At 38.5% G+C, this 18,699-nt stretch overlaps 1 protein-coding gene across 2 annotated transcripts; it reads left to right on the top strand.

The window, feature by feature from the left end:
- The first annotated feature begins 236 nt into the window (after positions 1-236).
- Positions 237-17,726, top strand: cdc123 (cell division cycle 123 homolog (S. cerevisiae)). 2 transcript variants are annotated; one of them, XM_049566710.1, is made up of 13 exons: positions 237-393; positions 677-748; positions 6,142-6,205; positions 6,796-6,828; positions 7,420-7,515; positions 7,980-8,086; positions 8,521-8,572; positions 8,744-8,819; positions 11,114-11,236; positions 11,529-11,557; positions 11,656-11,760; positions 11,902-12,039; positions 14,186-17,726. In XM_049566710.1, the coding sequence occupies exons 1-13, from the start codon at positions 320-322 to the stop codon at positions 14,252-14,254; spliced, it is 1,038 nt and encodes a 345-aa protein (XP_049422667.1). In that variant the 5' UTR covers positions 237-319; the 3' UTR covers positions 14,255-17,726. The 2 variants fall into 2 exon arrangements, with proteins under 2 accessions (XP_049422667.1, XP_049422666.1); XM_049566709.1 differs by having other exon boundaries at positions 14,183-17,726.
- Positions 17,727-18,699: the final 973 nt, after the last annotated feature.

Raw genomic sequence — 18,699 nt, 5'->3', positions numbered from 1 at the left:
GAGTGAGTCCTCATTTTAATAAACGATCTCTGTCTCAAATCAGCGGTTTTTCATAGACCACGCCCACATTGTGCACTTCAAAAAGGCTTCCCCTTCTGTAAACACAAATATATTACATAATTCTGGCCATAAAAATGTGAGTTTTTAATAATTTGCTCTGATTCTAATAAAAAATAATTCACGAAAGAGCCAATAGATAGCTGTATTGTCTCAAAATTTCGAGGTGTTGAATGAGAATTCGGCTTCGACATTTTCCAAAATATCAGAGGACCGGAAGATATTTACTGATGGACACATTTCTATTACAGGATATTGCAGCATGAAGAAGGAGCAAGTTGTCAACTGTCAGTTTTCGGTTTGGTATCCGATATTCAAGAAACACACGATTAAAAGGTAGACAGCCGACGTTTGTAAAGATATTCCCGGACATATTGTAATTTTTGTATCTTAAAAAACCCCAGTACATTTAGCCAACAGCTAACGTTAGCTACCAGACAGATAACAGCTAGCTGCCATCTCTGTCTTATTGCCAATCTTTATATTTATCTTATCTGTCACTACATAATTGTTTAAATCCTTTTCAGAGCAGCTTCCTCGCACCTCAGTCTTCCTCTCACGTCTGTTGTCTGTTATTTATTCTAGTATTTACATGTGCTATTCTTCCTCTTCATTGCAGTCAGATTCTCCCACTGCCTCAGAATGTAATAGAGTATTTACTGGACGATGGCACACTGGTAGTCTCTGGGAGGTAAGATGCCACTGACACACACACACGCACACATACAAATTCTGCTCAAGTTGCCTTTGTTTGAATAAATGTGAAAACATGCCAAGGTTGAGCTCCATCTCAGAGTGCTGCTCCTATATTGATATTTTAATGGCACTTGCTGTGTGTTAGAAACATCACAGTTAAATGTGTTTTTGTAGCACACAAGTGATGTTGCAGATTGACCCTGCAGTTATGTTCACAGTAGCATATTTCAAAGCACATGTTTTCTCCATGTAAGTGTGCATTGTGACCCCCTCCTGAGCACAATCCCTTTTTCCCTCCCTTCCCCTGTTTAAGATATATATTTTAGAAGTAAATAATATTCGCCTCCTACTGGTGTCTTGAAATTATACAATTTCAATTCTTTTTTTCTACTAGTTTTTGATACATTATCATTAGAATATTAATGCATTTGTTCTTTGTAAATGGTATCTCTATGGACATTTATGCCATCTGGATCAACTCCTGGGTGTCTGCAGGTCTTTAAAAAGTCTTAAAACGTCTTGTTACAACAATAAGGCCATAAAAGTCATTACACAGTCTTGAATATGTGAGGTCTTCAATACTACAGTTTATCTAATTTCATTTATCATTTTTTTTAAATTTCTTTTTGTGAAAATGAGTGAAGCTTTTCAATGTAAAAGTCCACATTTCTAATGTTGCAAACATTTAAAAATCTATTATACTATCACTTTGCTTCCTACTTGCACCTACCTTTTGGCAAAATGTAGATTGACTTTACTCACTATAATAACCATACTCCTAGATAACACTAACCTCTGCACAAGATCACATAACCACTACTTGCCTGCAACGCGTACTGTCGATGCTTAAATTAGTAAAACATGATTTATCTGTCCTAAATTTGGTTAAAAGGTGTCTTAAACAGGTCGTAAAACACATTAAATTTAACTATCTGATACCTGCAGACACCCTGAACTCATCCTCAGTTGTACTTGTATCTTAATTGTAATATTTATGTTGAAATTAATTTTGTGTAGTAGAATTACAGTTGCTGTTGCCGTTATTGTTGTTTTTTAGTGCACCTGTTTGATTTTTTTGCTCAGCAGCACATGATTATTTATTACTAGATAATTAGATATTATTACTAGAGACACAAGTTGTTACATTTTTGAGCAGTAAGAACATTGATCTGGACGGTGAGAACATCTCAGCCTGCCTCAGCCTGCCACAGCCTTCCACGTAAGGATAAAAATGCCAAACCAACCATTGTTGTTCAGCTTACCAACAGAAAGTATAAGATTAATTTACTACGACAGGCAAAAAAACTAAAGGGCACAGGGGTGTACATAAATGAACATTTGACGAAGAAGAATGCTGAAATAGCTAGACATAGCCGCATACTCAGAAAACAAAATAAAATTCAAGCAACATGGACAAGAAATGGGAAAACATTTATCAAGTTAAATGGACCACCAGAGCAGGCAAAGGTGATTGCAGTGAGGAATCTGAGAGACTTGGAACAATACAAGTGACAATGGATGCAGCTTGGTTAGCAAATGGCACACTCAATGAGAATTGGAAAATGTTTGTTTGGTTTATTGGAATAAAGAAGCAAGATAAAGAGTTAGTGCCAAGTTTGAAGTATGAAAATAGAATTTGTTGCTTTTCACTTTGAGTTATATCCTGTGCTCTATGATGGTAAGAGAACAGCTGTTTTATACAAGCATATTGTATAATCTTGTGACTTCTGTTTTGCTGTTTTGTTGATATTTACTTTTTTTAGTTAGGATATGACAGATAAAAATATATCTTTTCCCTTAGAACAGGAGTATGAGGATTTCTATGAGAATGAAAACTATTTAGCTGAGCCCTGTTTCAATAGAATATATGAAGAGTCATACTTAAGTTTTTTGAAGTCAGCTGAACATAAATCATTTAGTTTTGAGAATGACATTGATCCAGATGCAAATTTTTATAAAGATTGGAACTCTGGGTCCAAATATTACACGGAAATTCAGTTTAATGAACTCAGTCTGAATGGATTTTCAATTATACACTTTAATAGTCGAAGCCTCTATGCAAATTTTGATCAAATCAAAGAAATTGTGCAATCTTTAAAACATAGTTTTCAAGTCATTGCCATCAGTGAAACCTGGCTGACAAATGAGAAGGGCTCCAATTTCATATTAGAGGGATACAATCATTGTAATGTAAACCGCAAGAATAAAAGGGGTGGTGGAGTGGCTTTCTTGTACAAAAAGATTTTCAGTGTAGAGTGGTTGACAGTACAGTTGTGGATGATATCATGGAGAGTCTGACAATTGAAATTCATTCCACTAATCTGAAAAGTATTATTGTGAGTTGCATATATAGGACACCTGGCTCTTGCATTGATTCCTTTGTTAATTCCATGGTTGACATTTTAGGTAAGGTATGTGATAAGAAACAAGTTTTTATTTGTGGTGATTTCAATATTGATTTAATGAAATGGAATGAACATAAAATGACAACAGAATTTTGTAACACAATGTTCAGTCTAGGTATCTGGCCTCTGATTGACAACCCGAGTCGAATAACCAAAGACAGTGCAACACTTATAGACAATATTTTTACGAATACTCATCACCAAGTAACAAGCGGTTTGCTCATAAGTGATGTCAGTGATCACCTTCCTGTTTTTGTAGTTGTGCATAATTTGCTAAATGTACGATTGATAGAAATAAACATCCCTACAAATTAAGGAGATTGAAAACATTAGAAAGAATTGAAGCCTTAAAGATGGATCTTAGAAATTGTAACTGGGGAGGTTTATGTTGATGATCCAGATTTAGCATATGATGCATTTTTGTCTGCATTTTTAAAATTATATAATAAGCATTGTCCTATAAAAATGTGTAGGGTGAAAGATCAATATGAAGGTAAACCATGGATTACAAAAGGTCTGCAAAAGGCATGTAATAAGAAAAACCAACTGTACAAAAAGTTTTTACAGCAGAGAACTAGTGATAGTGAGGAAAAATATAAGCGCTATAAGAACAAACTAACTACTATTATGAGGACTCAAAAAAAGGAATACTATAGTAAAATATTGGAGGACAGTAAAAATAACATACAAAAAACTTGGAAGGTAATCAATTATATTATACATAATAAAAGTAATAATTCAGAACTTCCAGATTTCTTTATAAATAAAGTTAATAATAAAGTGGATGATTTAAGAAATATTGTTGATGAGTTCAATGACTACTTTGTAAATGTTGGAGCTTCTTTGGCAAAAGAGATTACTGTATCTGATGACAACAAATATATGTTTAATAATTTGATTAATACTAATGCTAGTTCTATGTTTTTAAGTGGGGTACATGAAACTGATATTATTGAAATTGTAAGAAAATTAAAAAATAAGAGATCACTTGACATCCATTCCATTGATACTGTAATTATTAAAGATGTTATTGATTATATTGTCAGACCCTTGACCTATGTTTGTAATCTGTCTTTCCAAAAGGAATCTTTCCTAACAACATGAAGATAGCAAAGGTGATCCCAATTCATAAAAATGGAGATAAACACTATATGGAAAATTACAGACCAATATCACTTTTGCAATTTTCTAAAATTTTAGAGAAACTGTTTGTGAAACAATTAAATTTGTTCATTCATAAAAATAAATTATTAAGTGAAAATCAATATGGATTCAGAGAAAGCAGAACCACTGCTTTTGCAGTAATGCAAATGGTAGAAGAAATAGCAAATGCAAATGAAAATGGTGAGTGTTCTATTGGTCTGTATATTGATCTGCAGAAGGCGTTTGACACCATAGATCACAGACAGTTATTGAAGAAATTAGAGATGTATGGAATACGAGGGTTGTTCATTCTTGGCTGGAAAGTTATTTAGGTAATAGACACCAGTGTGTACAAATTAATGATACTATGTCAGCACTGAGAAAGACTACATGTGGCGTACAAGGATCAGTGATTGGTCCAATACTGTTCATTCTTTATATCAATGACATCTGCAATGTAACAGATTTTTAGATATGTAATATTTGCAGATGATACCAATTTGTTTTGCTCTGGTAAGAATTTAAAGGAACTTTTGTGTTGTGTAGAAATGGAGCTGGAAAATCTCAAGACTTGGTTTGATGTCAATAAATTATCTTTAAATATTAAGAAAACAAAATTTATGGTTTTTGGGAATCCAAATGAAAGTGATTGTAATGTTAAATTAAAAATCTGTAATGTTGACATCGAAAGAGTTTCTGAGACTAAATTCCTTGGGGTTGTCATTGATCAAAAACTAACATGGAAACAACACATTCAATATATTAAAGGGAAAATCTCAAAATCACTTGCAATCCTGTATAAATCCAGAAATGTATTGAATTCCACGGCTTTGCATTTGATCTACTACTCATTGATTGTTCCCTATATATCTTACTGTGTGGAACTGTGGGGATCCACCTTTAAAACCACCATAAATTCAATAATAAAACTGCAAAACGAGTTATACGTATTATCAATAAGGCTGATTATTATGCTCACACAGAAATACTTTTTCTAAATTCCCATGTTATGAAATTTAATGATCTGTTTTATTATAAAATAATGCAAATTATGTTTAGAGCAAAATCAAAAATGCTCCCTGACTCAATACAGAGGTTCTTTTCAATTCAGGACAGTCCTTATAATCTTAGAGGTGCTTGCAAGTTTACTGTACAAAAAGCTAAAAAAGGTATGAAAAGGAGATGTGTCTCCATTATTGGCGTTAAATTCTGGAATGATGCCAACATAAATTTAAAAACATGTCATTCTCTTTTGGTTTTTAAGAAAATGGTTTGTAAAGCTATTTTTGAAGCTTATAAGTGCGATTAATTATCTGTTGTTGTGGTTTCTTTGTTTTTTGGAGGTTGGTAGGCTAAAAAGTTGATAATATAGGATAGGCTCTTATAAGCAGTCTGCTTCTGCCTATGCCTTTTCAGTCAATATTCAACACATGATTCTTGATTTTGTGATTTTGTGTGAAATGTCAATACTGTGTACAATGTTTGGTGTTGTCATGACTGAATAAACTACTACTACTACTATTTCAAAGGCACACATGATGGCAATAAAGCACAGAGCAAATCTGATGAAGCAATATCTGAAACACATAGTTTGCTCCTATTTTTGTTTTTAATGTAAGCTGTCAACAAATTAAGTATCAATCTGAGTATCCTGTATGTTGGAATTTTGATTTCCTTTTTGGTTCATATGGTTTTTCTGGCACTGGATGGCCCCAGGAGAGAGGCATGCCTGTGCACAGGGTATCTTCAATTCTGTGTGCATTATGATTCCAGATCTGTTCTGTGCCCGATGCAGTCGCTAAATTGACCAGTACTCATCTGTTGTTTTTCCTCCCTTCAGTGACCATAACACACAGCAGACACATACTAACAACAGCGACTCAGACGCAGAGGAAGACATTCAGGTACAGCAGCAGAGACTAAGGTTGTTTGTCCAGTAGAAGCTCCCTACAGTATTCATCCTGTCTTGTGTTACAGATTTGCACAAAAAGGATCAGAATTCTGCTATAATTTAAGAAATCACATTGTCACTTCTTTTTATTATGTACACTAGATATTTGTGCAGTTATTTGTGACTGGTTTTTAATTTGCTGAAAGGCCAAATTCTGAAGTGGCACATAGATCATCCTTGGGGCACTGAAACCTCTTCTGAGGAGTTTTTAGGTTATCAGCATTATGCTTGCCTGCCACAGCTACTTGAAAGTAGGAAACTCTGAGATATAATACACTTTGTAAAAATGAGGAGTTGACTTATACTGAAACATTAGTGAGTAAATGCATTTTTTGTAGTCTGTTTTTAGAGACTTTTATCAGGGAGCGATGTCAACATATTATTTTCATTAATTAGCTGTCTTGTGACATCACCTTTTTTTTGTGCTGCCACAACTTTATAGCACTAATGCAACAGTGAAAGAATGAAGTCAACAATTAGAACTGTATTTTCATGTTGATGTTTACTCTCCAATCCTGTTTCATGCTCTCTACTTCCCTCTAGTGGTCAGATGATGAGACAACCAGCACTGTCACTGTAAGTACACTCAGTGTTTCTCATTACCTCATATTCTTAAAGTGACAGTTCACTCCAAAATCAAAAATACATGTTTCTACTCTTACCTGTAGTGCTATTCATCAATCTAGATTGTTTTGGTGTGAGTTGCCAAGTAATGGAAATGTCTGCCTTTACTCTCAAATAAAATGGAACTGGATGGTGCTTGGCTTGTGGTGCTCAAAAGAGACATTGCTGTTGAGTTTTTCAGATGTATTTTTTTGGTACTTTGAGCACCACAAGCTGAGTGCTATCTAGTTCCATTATATTGGAGAGAAAGCTGACATCTCTATAGCTGATATCTCCAATACAAAACAATCTAGACTGATAAATAGCACTACAGGTTAGAGGGAAAATATGTTTTTAAAGGGGGTGAACTGTCCCTTTAATTTATTTCCTACCTGATAAAAACATTTTTTATGTCTGAAACCCCCATTTATATGAGCATGAAGTATTCCACCTCACTTTTATGGTGCATTACTGCTCTTTGCAGTAATGCATCACCTCATACATATCATTAAACAATGCAATAATTATGATCACTGTGTAATTATGTGGCTTTGTGTGTGCTAGGCTCCAGAGTTCCCAGAATTCAACTCTAAAGTGCTGGAGGCGATAAACGCCCTGGGTGGACGTGTCTTTCCCAAACTTAACTGGAGCGCCCCACGGGTACAATACTGCACTCAGCTGCTTTTAAGGTTCGGTGTGGAGGATTTAGGGGGATATATTGGCAGAAATGGAATATAATATAATAAGTATGACTTTTTGTGAGTCTATAATCACCCAAGATTAAGAATCGTTATGTTTTCCAGAGACACGCCCCTTTTGTGAGACCACTAATTCCCCATAAACCTTTCACACTGCTCCTTTGACAAAAAAGAAAACACTATGTTTGTCTGTTTCATTTCAAGTTAGCAGAGAGTTGATTTCATTACCTAAGTGTCGACATGAGTTATTTTTATTATTATTTTGCATAACCCAATTATGTGCTGGCGAAAAGCCAAGTGCATTGAAGAATAGAGTTGCTGCTTGTACCACTGCCAGCCTGAAGGATTGAGGCATAACTTAACATGTGTGTCTGTGCATGTGTGTGTATGCGTATGTGTATGTGTGTGTGTGTGTGTCCCTTTCAGGATGCTAACTGGATTGCTCTGAACAGTTCCCTGCAGTGTCACAGCCTCAGTGATATATTCCTGCTCTTCAAAAGTTCAGACTTCATCACCCACGACCTCACGCAGCCGTAAGCCTCGCCATCCAACAACATCAACCCATACACACACACGTGCGCACAAACACAGATTTTGCATTTAGATGACAACTGATATCAAAAAATAACCAGGCTGGGTGTACGTGAGCTTATTTCAGTCTGCAGTAAAACACAAGTGGCAGCTGGAGAAATTGCTGTGATGTAGATTTATGCCTCTGCGCTCTGCATGACAAACATTTAATGCGGCGAGTGATTTACTGCGGCGCACAGCCTCGGGAAAACTGTTTGTGTGAGTAGAGAAGGCAGTGTGATATATGCATGTTTGTTGGACTCTTTTACAAAACTTTTCTCTCAAACTTGCTGAGCATAACGCAGCAGCCAAACTATGACTGATTCGATTAGAGTGAAACCAAACAGAACGTTGTTTCTGTTTAACAGTTGTAAATGTTATTAATTTCTTTGTGCAGATTTCTTGTATGCAGTGACCAGGACTCCCCAGATCCAGTCATAAACTATGAGGTATTTTTAACTAAATATTAATATTATTATCATGTGTTTACTGACTTGTAAGTCCCATCATGCACTGACAAAGGCTCGACCACCTCCTCTATGTTGCATTTGGTCGAATGCTCTCTGTGTACAAACTCTCACACCCCTGTCGATGTTATCTGTGTTGTCTTCTGTCCCCAGCTGGTTCTGAGGAAGTGGAGCGAGCTGATTCCCGGTGGAGAGTTTCGCTGCTTCGTCAAGGAAAACAAACTGATCGGTAAAAATTCTCCACTCACCAGTCTTTATTTTGAAATAATCATCAGCGTATTATTTTCAAGATAGTAGAGGGAAATGTTGTACTCTTTAGTCCACTATATTTATTTGATAACTTTAGTGACTTTGCAGATTCACATTAATAATAGAGGTTTAATCAACTAAAACATTATGATGTGTAATTATTATAGATTACATTGAACTACCCAGCAATCAATTGAAATCAGCTCCACCTTTATCAGCCCTTCCAGTCTTTATTAAAGTGATGCATAATGCATCACTATTTATAATCCAGTAATGTGCACATACATTATTCAGTATAAGTGGTACTTGTGGTACATCAAAGGGGCACAATGCAAAATTCAGAGTGTATGAGTTGTCTGGATTTGGCTCTCAGCACAGATGTGGCTGAGCAGGCGGCTTGCAACTAACCATGCTAACTCCAAAAACAGCACTAAACAATGGTAACAGTGCTGACAGAACTAACAGGGTTAACCGTTGGGGAGGAACCAGAGGGTGGGCGCTTTGTTTACATGATGCCCTAGTCCCCTGCGTGAGTGCAGTGCAAAATGGCGGTGATGAGCTAGCTGGTGGGACGCCCACACAAGAGCCCTTTTTACACAGAGATCGTCCTATAGAGCCGCTATGAAGTCCCTTCATTATGCCGCCTTTACATACTTACACGGAACCAAACGACAGTGGCATCATTTCGCTCCTGTGTGTGATTTTAGACAACATGTCAGCATTGAGGAATCAAAAGAGGCATGACAGGTGAGACATGTGACACAACAGCATATGCCTCTAGTGTGACGTATAAGGCCCAAACATACTCGGGCATACTATTAGCGGAGCGGACTCGGTGAGGCTTTCATAGTCGAGCGCACTTCCGCGTTGTAGTTTCCTGTAAAAATGTCCGTGAAAAATCCCCGCGATGTGAAAAATACATGCCGAGTAGTCACTGGTGCACGAAGCGGAGTCCGCACAGTCGTAAAATCTGAGCTTTGTGCGCACAGGGCTTGCGTCGGCTTTGAGTCCACGCGGACCTCCCCGGAGTCTGTTCCCCGTACGCTCCGCCCGAGTATGTTCAGGCCTATAGCATATGCAACTGCAGCGCTCTATAAATAATAAGAATTGCAGTAACAATCATTTTACTGTCTCTGTTTTATGGCAGCTAATCTCGTCCTCTGCCCAGACGATAAGAAACTCCCAGACCTCATTGTTTTCCCAATTTTTCAGACAATGTTCTTCTTCTTGGAGTTAGCTGCTAACTGCTATCAGCTACTTTTTAAATCTCCTGCAGTTGGTCGCACTCATAGCACGTCATCCTGATCACTATCTCGTCCTGTTGGCTGTCCCGTTTATACAGAATGTTTCTACACTGTTCCCCCCTCCGATCCCACCTTAAAGGGTAGACCACTTCTCCCATTCCGCAATTATACCTTTTATATAGAACAGCAAGGCGGCATAACAATATGAAATTCCCACCTTGAAAATGCAGTGTAAAAGGGGCTAAGGACTCACATGCAGGCAAGGTCAGACTGGCTTACAACAACAAATAACAGTGAAGCTCAGATTACAACACAAAGAGGGGGTGCGGCTTCATTCTCTGCTTAGGACGCCATAACTCCACTATATCTTTTTATAGCAAATAGAGATTTGCTGCTATACTAATGCTCTAAATGGCATAATCAGAACCTTGAAGTATATTTTGATGCTAATACTTTTGTACGTTCATTTCAGGAACTTTTTGAATTCAGTGCTTTTACCTCTAACAGAGTATTTTTACACTGTAGTATTGCTACTTTTGCCTTAAAAAAAGGAACACTTCACTCACAAATTGACCATTTGTACATCAGTTAGTTACGCTGTGTTACCTTGAATTCATGAGGGAAATTTTGTTTTTCTCGCATGCCTCCATGAAAAACAGCAAACATATTGATTCAGTGATTGATTGGGGACCAGTGGTATACTAAATCAATCTGTTCACTGTTTTCTGTGGAGGCATGTGAGGAACAACAAAGTTCTCCGCACAAACTCATGGTAACATCTCCGTTGCACTGAAGAGGTGACCACGTCTTATAACAAGGGAAACATGCAGGATTGTTTTACAGCACAAAACAGCAAGAGGGCACTCCAAGCTGAATATATCTAAAAAGGGAATTAGTTTGGGGAAAAAAACCCTCCAATGTTACAGCGAAATAATGATGTTCGAGCTGTACTTTTACTCAGCAGGCTAATTTAGGAACAATTATAAAATTCAATTTGAGCTCCACCGATGGCGTATGTGTCTGTTCCCAGCCATCTCCCAGAGAGACTACACTCAGTATTACCAGCACGTCTTGAAGCAGGAGGAGGAGATCTGTCACGCCATACAGGGATTCTTCAGCCAGCACATCCAGTACAACTTCCTGGACGAAGACTGTGAGCACCAGCATCCGTTTTTCTTGCTCTAGCCTGTAGACAGCTTCACACCTCCTCCAGCTCTGCTCAGACAGAAACAGATTGCTTCATTTTTTTTTTAAAGTCATTTAATATTTATAGTTGTAAACAGGATACTGGGACAGGAGAAAATGCAGGGAAACATCCAGTGTGTTATTTTTCACTTAGAAATGATTTCAAGTAGTATTAGAAGTTTTTTTGAATTTTAGGTGTGTCTTTGTGAAACTAGCAGACACATGTTTGATAACTATATTTGTTTTTTTGTGTTTAACAGTTGTGTTTGATGTCTACAGAGATAGCCAGGTAAGCACAGTGATGAATTTTGATAAAGGCATTTTAAAAAAAAAAAAAAGACATTTGCAGCCTTAGTTACACTTATCTATTTTGTGTGTGTTTTGCAGGGAAAGGTGTGGCTCATCGACGTGAACCCTTTCGGAGAGGTGACAGATTCGCTGCTGTTCACCTGGGAGGAACTGACGTCTGGCGGCGAACTCACACAGCAGCAGGTCAGCCATCATGACACACTTGTTCTGAAAAATGAAATTTGTAGCGGGACAGCAAGAAAAGTCTTTGTATTTGACCTTTATAGTAGTGATGCTGAATTTCGATAAATGAATCAAAACTGACGTTTTGTTTCATACGTATAGGAGGGACCGGCGTTTCGCTGCACCACCAGCGAGGTGACGGTGCAGCCCAGTCCCTGTCTGAGCTACAGAATCCCGCGGGACTTTGTCGACCTCTCCACCGGAGAAGACGCCTTCAAACTCATCGACTTCCTCAAACTGGTAGGATATTGTTTGTACAGATCATTTTTCATGAGCTTATTTAGCTTGCAGATATTGTCCTGTTGCTTCACAATGCCACAGAAGGCTGGGGGGCTGTCTTATTTTGGCGAGAATCAGAATTAACTCGACAAATGGTGGATGAGCCTGTACCAAGTCTGACTCATGCGGGAGCCTGGAGTTCATGTCCCACCACAGATTGGCAGTTAACATACTGTAGGCCTCTTTCTTAACCATAATCACAATCTTTCCATAACCAAGCGTTGCAGTTGCCTCACCATAACAACTTGAACATATCCGTAAACGTTCTCTAACCTTAAAGTTTCAGTCCTTAAGAGTTTCATCAAATCAAACCCACTTTTTGATTCCACGATTGGGATTAAGTATATCTACACTCACTATTTGCTTCATTATACAGTAGTTTGCTTTGTCAGTGGCAAGGTCCGCCATTCCTATGGTGCTTTTAAATGGTGTACCGATGCATAAGGGATTCACAGGAACCAAAACATGTACATACTGGATGAAATTAGGAGGACTCTGCACCTAATTTGTGCAGTGAGCTACGCAATGACAAATCCCGGGCATTTTGAAGAGGAAACATATTTGTGTAGCTACAGAGATTTATAAAAAGCACAGGTTGCTTGTCTTCTTCTGTCATATTTGTGATGGAGTCGCTCCTTAATCCCATTTCCTGCCCACAGTGATCAGAGAATGTGTCATTTTACGTGGAGGTGTAGTGCATGAAGACATTCTCAGAGTTTCCACCAGTAACTATGTATGTCACAAAATCAGCTATTACTTTACTCTAAAGGTTTCTGAGTTAAACCACACTGTAGTTGCCATGGGCAGACAGGGTTTCCAGATGGAAAAGCATAAAATATTGTACCAGAGGCTTAAAATTATTGTCACTGAGCAAAATCTTTGCACGTAAGTCATAATCTTAAGAAAAAATGGGCGTAAATGTGTCATTTTATAAAACATCTTTTTGACACACCAACAAATCTATCCCATTGTTGCTGTTTTTAAGCACGCTCATATAGCAATGATGAGCTTGCATCATAGCCTACACCAAGCATGGTAGGCTAGGAAGAGGTCACATTAGAAGAGATGCAAAAAACACAGACGAAGGATCCATATTTAGCCAATCTGATCATGTCAAGAAATTGACTGAAATGAGACCAACCACTGATTGTAAATTTTCGTACGTTGTGGCACTTTTGGCATCATCGATGGTACGTCATACAGAAGGCAAAAACATTGTACAATTACGATAATCATCTGATCATCCCATCAGCATCTGGCAATGCTGTGTGCAGATATAATAGAGTAAGACTATTAAAATGGTGACATTGAATGTAATCTAGTGTTTTTCAGAATTGTCCTATGTTGGCATTCTTGTCTTTTTTCCAATGTGAAACTTCCACATACTCAAATGGAGTCAGAAGTTATTTGTTCAAATAAACACAAGAAATTTGTGCTCTAGAGAAAGGATCAGCACTCAGTGAATAACCTCCTAAACCCTATGATAAGCTATTATGGCAAGGCTTAACTATACAGACCAGTGAGCAGTGATAACTAACATCTTCTTTGGGGTCGTCAGGTGGGAACCTCCTTTCACCAATGTTTTGTCTAGTTGGGTTAGACAGTGATAATCTGGCGTCCCAGAGTCACTCCCCTAATGCCAGCTCTCACTGCTCCCCGCACCAACCCAATAACCTCCTTTACCTTACTTACACATGGCTTTCTCAGCCCAAACAGCACTGCCACCTTCAACAAACCCAGGCTCCATACATGCAAGCTCCAGGTAGAGACAGTGCTGATACTACCTTTCCTAGCGCATTCACCATACTCTATTTCACATGCTACATAGCGTAACTCCAATGAAAGCTAAAGTTAAAGGAAATAGAGAAAATAAACTCACAGGCTTTCTCAGCCCAAACAGCACTGCCACCTTCAACAAACCCAGGCTCCGTACATGCAAGCTCCAGGTAGAGACAGTGCTGATACTACCTTTCCTAGCGCATTCACCATACTCTATTTCACATGCTACATAGCATAACTCCAATATAAACTAAAGTTAAAGGAGATTGAGAAGATAAACTCACAGGCTTTCTCATTTTATTTATTATTATTTGCCTCTCCACAGAAGAAAAGTCAACAGGAAGAATCTGAAGAAGAAGAGGAGGAGGAGGAGGAGGAGGAGAACGCTCCACAGTGACACGGTTCCTCTGAAACCTGAAGAACAGCTGCTAGTGTCACCAGCCCCTCCGTATAACGTTTTCTGCATGAAGTGACTCTTCACCCTCTGTCCTGTTTAAGCTTATTCTTCAGCGCAGCCTTCATCCTCTCACGCTCGTCTGTGAACAGTACGCTGTGTACCCTGGGTTTCCTTCATAGCTCTCTTGTGTTAGTCTAATAGAACATGTTAAATTAGCAGATCATGTTGATGGCTCTTTGAGGATTCATTTTCTGTCGGGTTGTTCTTTGCCTCCGACACTGCGGAGCGCCGTCTTGCTGATCGTAATGGCTGAATGAGACAGTGGAGGGAGGCCTCTGCAGTGTCGATTAGCCGTTTATGTCAGTTCGGGGGGCATGATTAGTTATTTTTATGGGGGGAAAGCTTGTGTTGATGAAAGGGGATGTATTCACTAATACTGTAAAGGATGCCTGCTTTTATACTTTGAAATAAGTGTGTAATATAGTTTATGTATCTTCATCGCAGCCCAGACAGTGTCTCTGGACACACACACATTTAATTGTACATGTTTGTGTGTTGCGAGGCTGTGACAGACCTCTCTATTTAACACTAAACCTGTTCATCACCGAGTCACCTTTAATTTTTCTCCCCAGCAATCCCTGCTCCTCCATCTCTCCCTGCCAATTTCCCCTGAACAGTTTTGACACACTCATTGCTCCGAGCCGCTCCGGGCGCTCTTTTCGAGTCCTGTTTCTCCCATCATGCATCGCTGTAGACTGTTGCTCCACAAAACACCATTAAACTTCTTGTCGTGTATTGGTTCGGCTGTCAGTCTGGTGGGTGCTGTAAACTAGCACATTAGAAATTGATTGTGCTTTTACGCAACGGCTCTCATTACGCCGGGAGCTAAATGAGCTGTGCATGCACAATGCAGGGCAGTTCATTTTGGGTTGGGTTTTTTTTTCTCCTCTGCTGAATTGATAGAGCAATTACAGGGAGATGGAAAGAGCTGGTGTGATGAGAGTTACAGCTCCCCGGGTGAAAGGCTGTGGACGGGAAACAGTGTACAAGGCACATATTGCGGGGAATGTTGCACATTAATCATCATTTTAAAAATGAAATCTGGCTGTAAACAAACCAGCCAGACCTGGAGGAGGCATCCTGGTTTGACCTGCGGTGGTGGAGGATGAGCTTCAGTTTCTGTACGCAGGGTTTTTTACCAGTAAATATAAAGCTTAACCAATGACGAACTCCACTCTGCAATGAACTAATGTACACAGAAAAAGAGACTCTTATATAGCATATTCAGTTTTCTTGAAAAGATGTACAAGCAGTTGCCAGTTTTTTAGGTGCTCCAAGCTAAAACTAATGTGGTATTATACACAGCAATGCAATAAATAAGGCAGTAGCTCAGTCCATAGGGACTTGGGTTGGGAACCGGAGGGTCGTCTGTTCGAGTCCCCATCCGGACCAAATATGGAGCGTGGACTGGTGGCTGGAGAGGTGCCAGTTCACCTCCTGGGCACTGCCGAGGTGCCCTTGAGCAAGGCACCGAACCCCCCAACTGCTCGGGGCGCCTGATCAAGGGCAGCCCCCTCACTCTGAGATCTCTCCACTTTGTGCATGTATAGGTCCTGTTTGTGCATGTGTGTGTCTTTCGGACCTGTGTGTAATTGACGAGCAAGAGTGAAAACATTGAATTTCCCTTCAGGGGGATTAATAAAGTAAATAAACTTAAACCTTCCTTTATGAAGGTTATAATGTTCAGTTCTTGCTTCAGCTGTCGTAGAGAAGGTGTTGATTGTGTTAATGTATACTGAGAGGCATTTAAATAACTGGACAAAACATCAAAAAACCTTAGGACAATGCAGACTTGATCTGTTTTTGCAGGGCTGATGTATAAGACTGCATTAGTTTTAGTTAGGTGTACCTAATAAACTGGCAACTGTGTGTATTTTCATGTAACTTAAAGCTGCAATAACAAATATTTATGTATACAATGGATCAAATGACTTCTTTATATAAAAGGTGTGGCTCATAGGGCTAAAGCCACAGAGAATTATCAGCCAGTTCTGCAGTGCCCTTCAGCTCCATGGAGAATCTCTCAGTTCATTGTTTTGGTTTTCTGGCCCCAACCCACGGTTCCTATGAGTGCCATTTTCAGACATATTAACTATTTTCAGTGACAAAGCAATTATTAACTGACTGTATGCTACATAACCAGCATCAAACAGAAGAAAAAGTTAGCAATTTATAGGTGAACATTGTGAAACATTTAGCTGCTACAGAGCAAGATCATTCCCTCAGAAGTCAGGGCTGCGTCTGAACGTCTATACTAACATACAATTTAGCATGCTTAAACAGCATGTACGATGAAACCAATAATATGTGAATTGAGTTCCTGGTGAAATATTACACTATGTAAACACTGGACACTAAGCTGGCATAAATACCCCACAGTGCAATGGTGGACAGAGACCAAGACTGCTTTGTAATGACAATAACGTTTCCATTTAAGTCTACGATTTCATTTAGCTAGGCGTGATGTATTTTTAAAAATTTGTTGGTTGGCGCCATAGTTGCGCATCTCCAATTGCAAGGATGCTCTTGTCCAAAAAGATACATACTGTTTAGGTAAACAAAAGTATGCTGCGATCGTACACATGTTGGATATGTAGCACATAGTACACGGTTTCGGACACAGCACAGAACAGGATGTGGATGTATAAAGAGAACCTGATACAGTGTTCGAGGTGGGGTCACATTCATTCCTACGAAAGTTGTTCATTGGAACGTAAGGCCAAAAAAAATTTGATTTTCCGAGTGTGAATTTACCTGTATCATTTGCATCATTGGGCTCACAGAGCAGGCGCACTAAAGACTTTCACAAGCTTAGACGCTAACTGGCTAGCTGGCTAGTAGCTAACTTACAGTTCAGCCTTTACCTAATTTGATTGGTGGTGAAATAATTTGGCTTTTCTAGACATATGAAATGTTACCGGACCTAATGAATCAAATTCTGATAGTAAAACAAGTTATTTTGCAGAGGTTGTGACATCCAAAAGAATGTATTCAATGATATACAGACGTCTCTTTTGACATGTAAGTCTAAAAGGAAAGCCTTTTTACGGCCAGTAGCATCACATGACAGACCCATAAATTGTAATTCCACTGTTTGGCTGTAAGGAAAACAGGCTTCAAAGCAATGTTATTTAGCAGCTGTTTGTTGATAGTTTCCAGCTTGTTGTGCTGCCCCCAAGTGGCCAAAAAATCAGGTTTAAAGTTAATACTTGCTACATACCTTGAGTATAGATCAAAACATGAACAGATATTCCTCAGAGGTAGAAATTATCTAATCAGTTGCGTAAAACCTGTAGGTGGAGCCAAAGAATCACAGTCCTAGAAGGTAAGGAAGGTTAGCCTAAAGCTTTGAAAAACATACAAAAAAAGGCTAATTGAAGAGTTCTTTCTTTGCCAAACAAGCTTCTCCGTTAGTTTCATTAAATGTAGGTAAATAATACATTCTTCCACACCTCCCACTACGATTTTATTTAGCTAGATAGATTTATGAAGTGCTTGGGGAAACATTGGAAATTATCTTTTTTTAACAGTTTTTTTACTGAATTTCGTCGCACAAAAAGCAGTCTACGGGAGAAAACACAGAATTCTTATTTTTCATTATAATATATAATAAAATGAAACAAAAATAATAATCCCACAAGACCAATCCTTCCCACACACACCACCCAACAAAGACCATAATAAAAGAAATAATAAAAAACAGAATAAATATTTCCCATGTAACTACTGAAACCAGACCAGCAGTTATCAAAGAGATTTGGTTTTCTTTGGCTAGTTGAGGTCAACAAGGGATCTCAAACCCAATAATCCCTTTCAGAATTTCAAATATCAAATCCCAATAATGTTTTAATATATGTTCGTTTCACATCCAGGGCAAGAAAAATGAAATTTATTTATTTATTTATTTATTTATTTATTTATGGAGTCTTTCTGGGATGAAAGAGGTTCTGTGGATAATGTTAAACTGCAAAAGTCAATAGCGACTGTTACATGAGAAGGATGGTGCTTCCTTACATTTCGACTCCCATTCACTGTTTGCAATAGTATACCTTATCAGCCTTTTTCACAGCAGGCATTTTGACGTCATAGTAGAAAAAGCACAGGTGTTACTAACAGCATTAACGCTGGCTCTGTTTTACTCAAGTGTCCCAGTAAGCCATGACATGCTGACAGTGAGCCAGCACGTATAATACCAGAGAGTCAGCAGTCATCTAGCTTATGTTATTTATTATACACATGTGTTTTTGTAACTGTGATATGTCAAAGTGTCTTGTGTAAAAAAGGCCTGTAGTTAGTGACCTGAGCGGTGTGTGGATGAGATAATGTGATGGAATTAGCCCTCAGTCTGTGCCTTTCTGATCTGTCAAATTATCTTATGTCTTTAA

This window comes from Epinephelus fuscoguttatus, linkage group LG22 (genome assembly GCF_011397635.1).
Source record: "Epinephelus fuscoguttatus linkage group LG22, E.fuscoguttatus.final_Chr_v1".
Taxonomy (NCBI): Eukaryota; Metazoa; Chordata; class Actinopteri; order Perciformes; family Serranidae; genus Epinephelus; species Epinephelus fuscoguttatus.
This window is presented reverse-complemented; position numbering and strand designations above follow the sequence as displayed.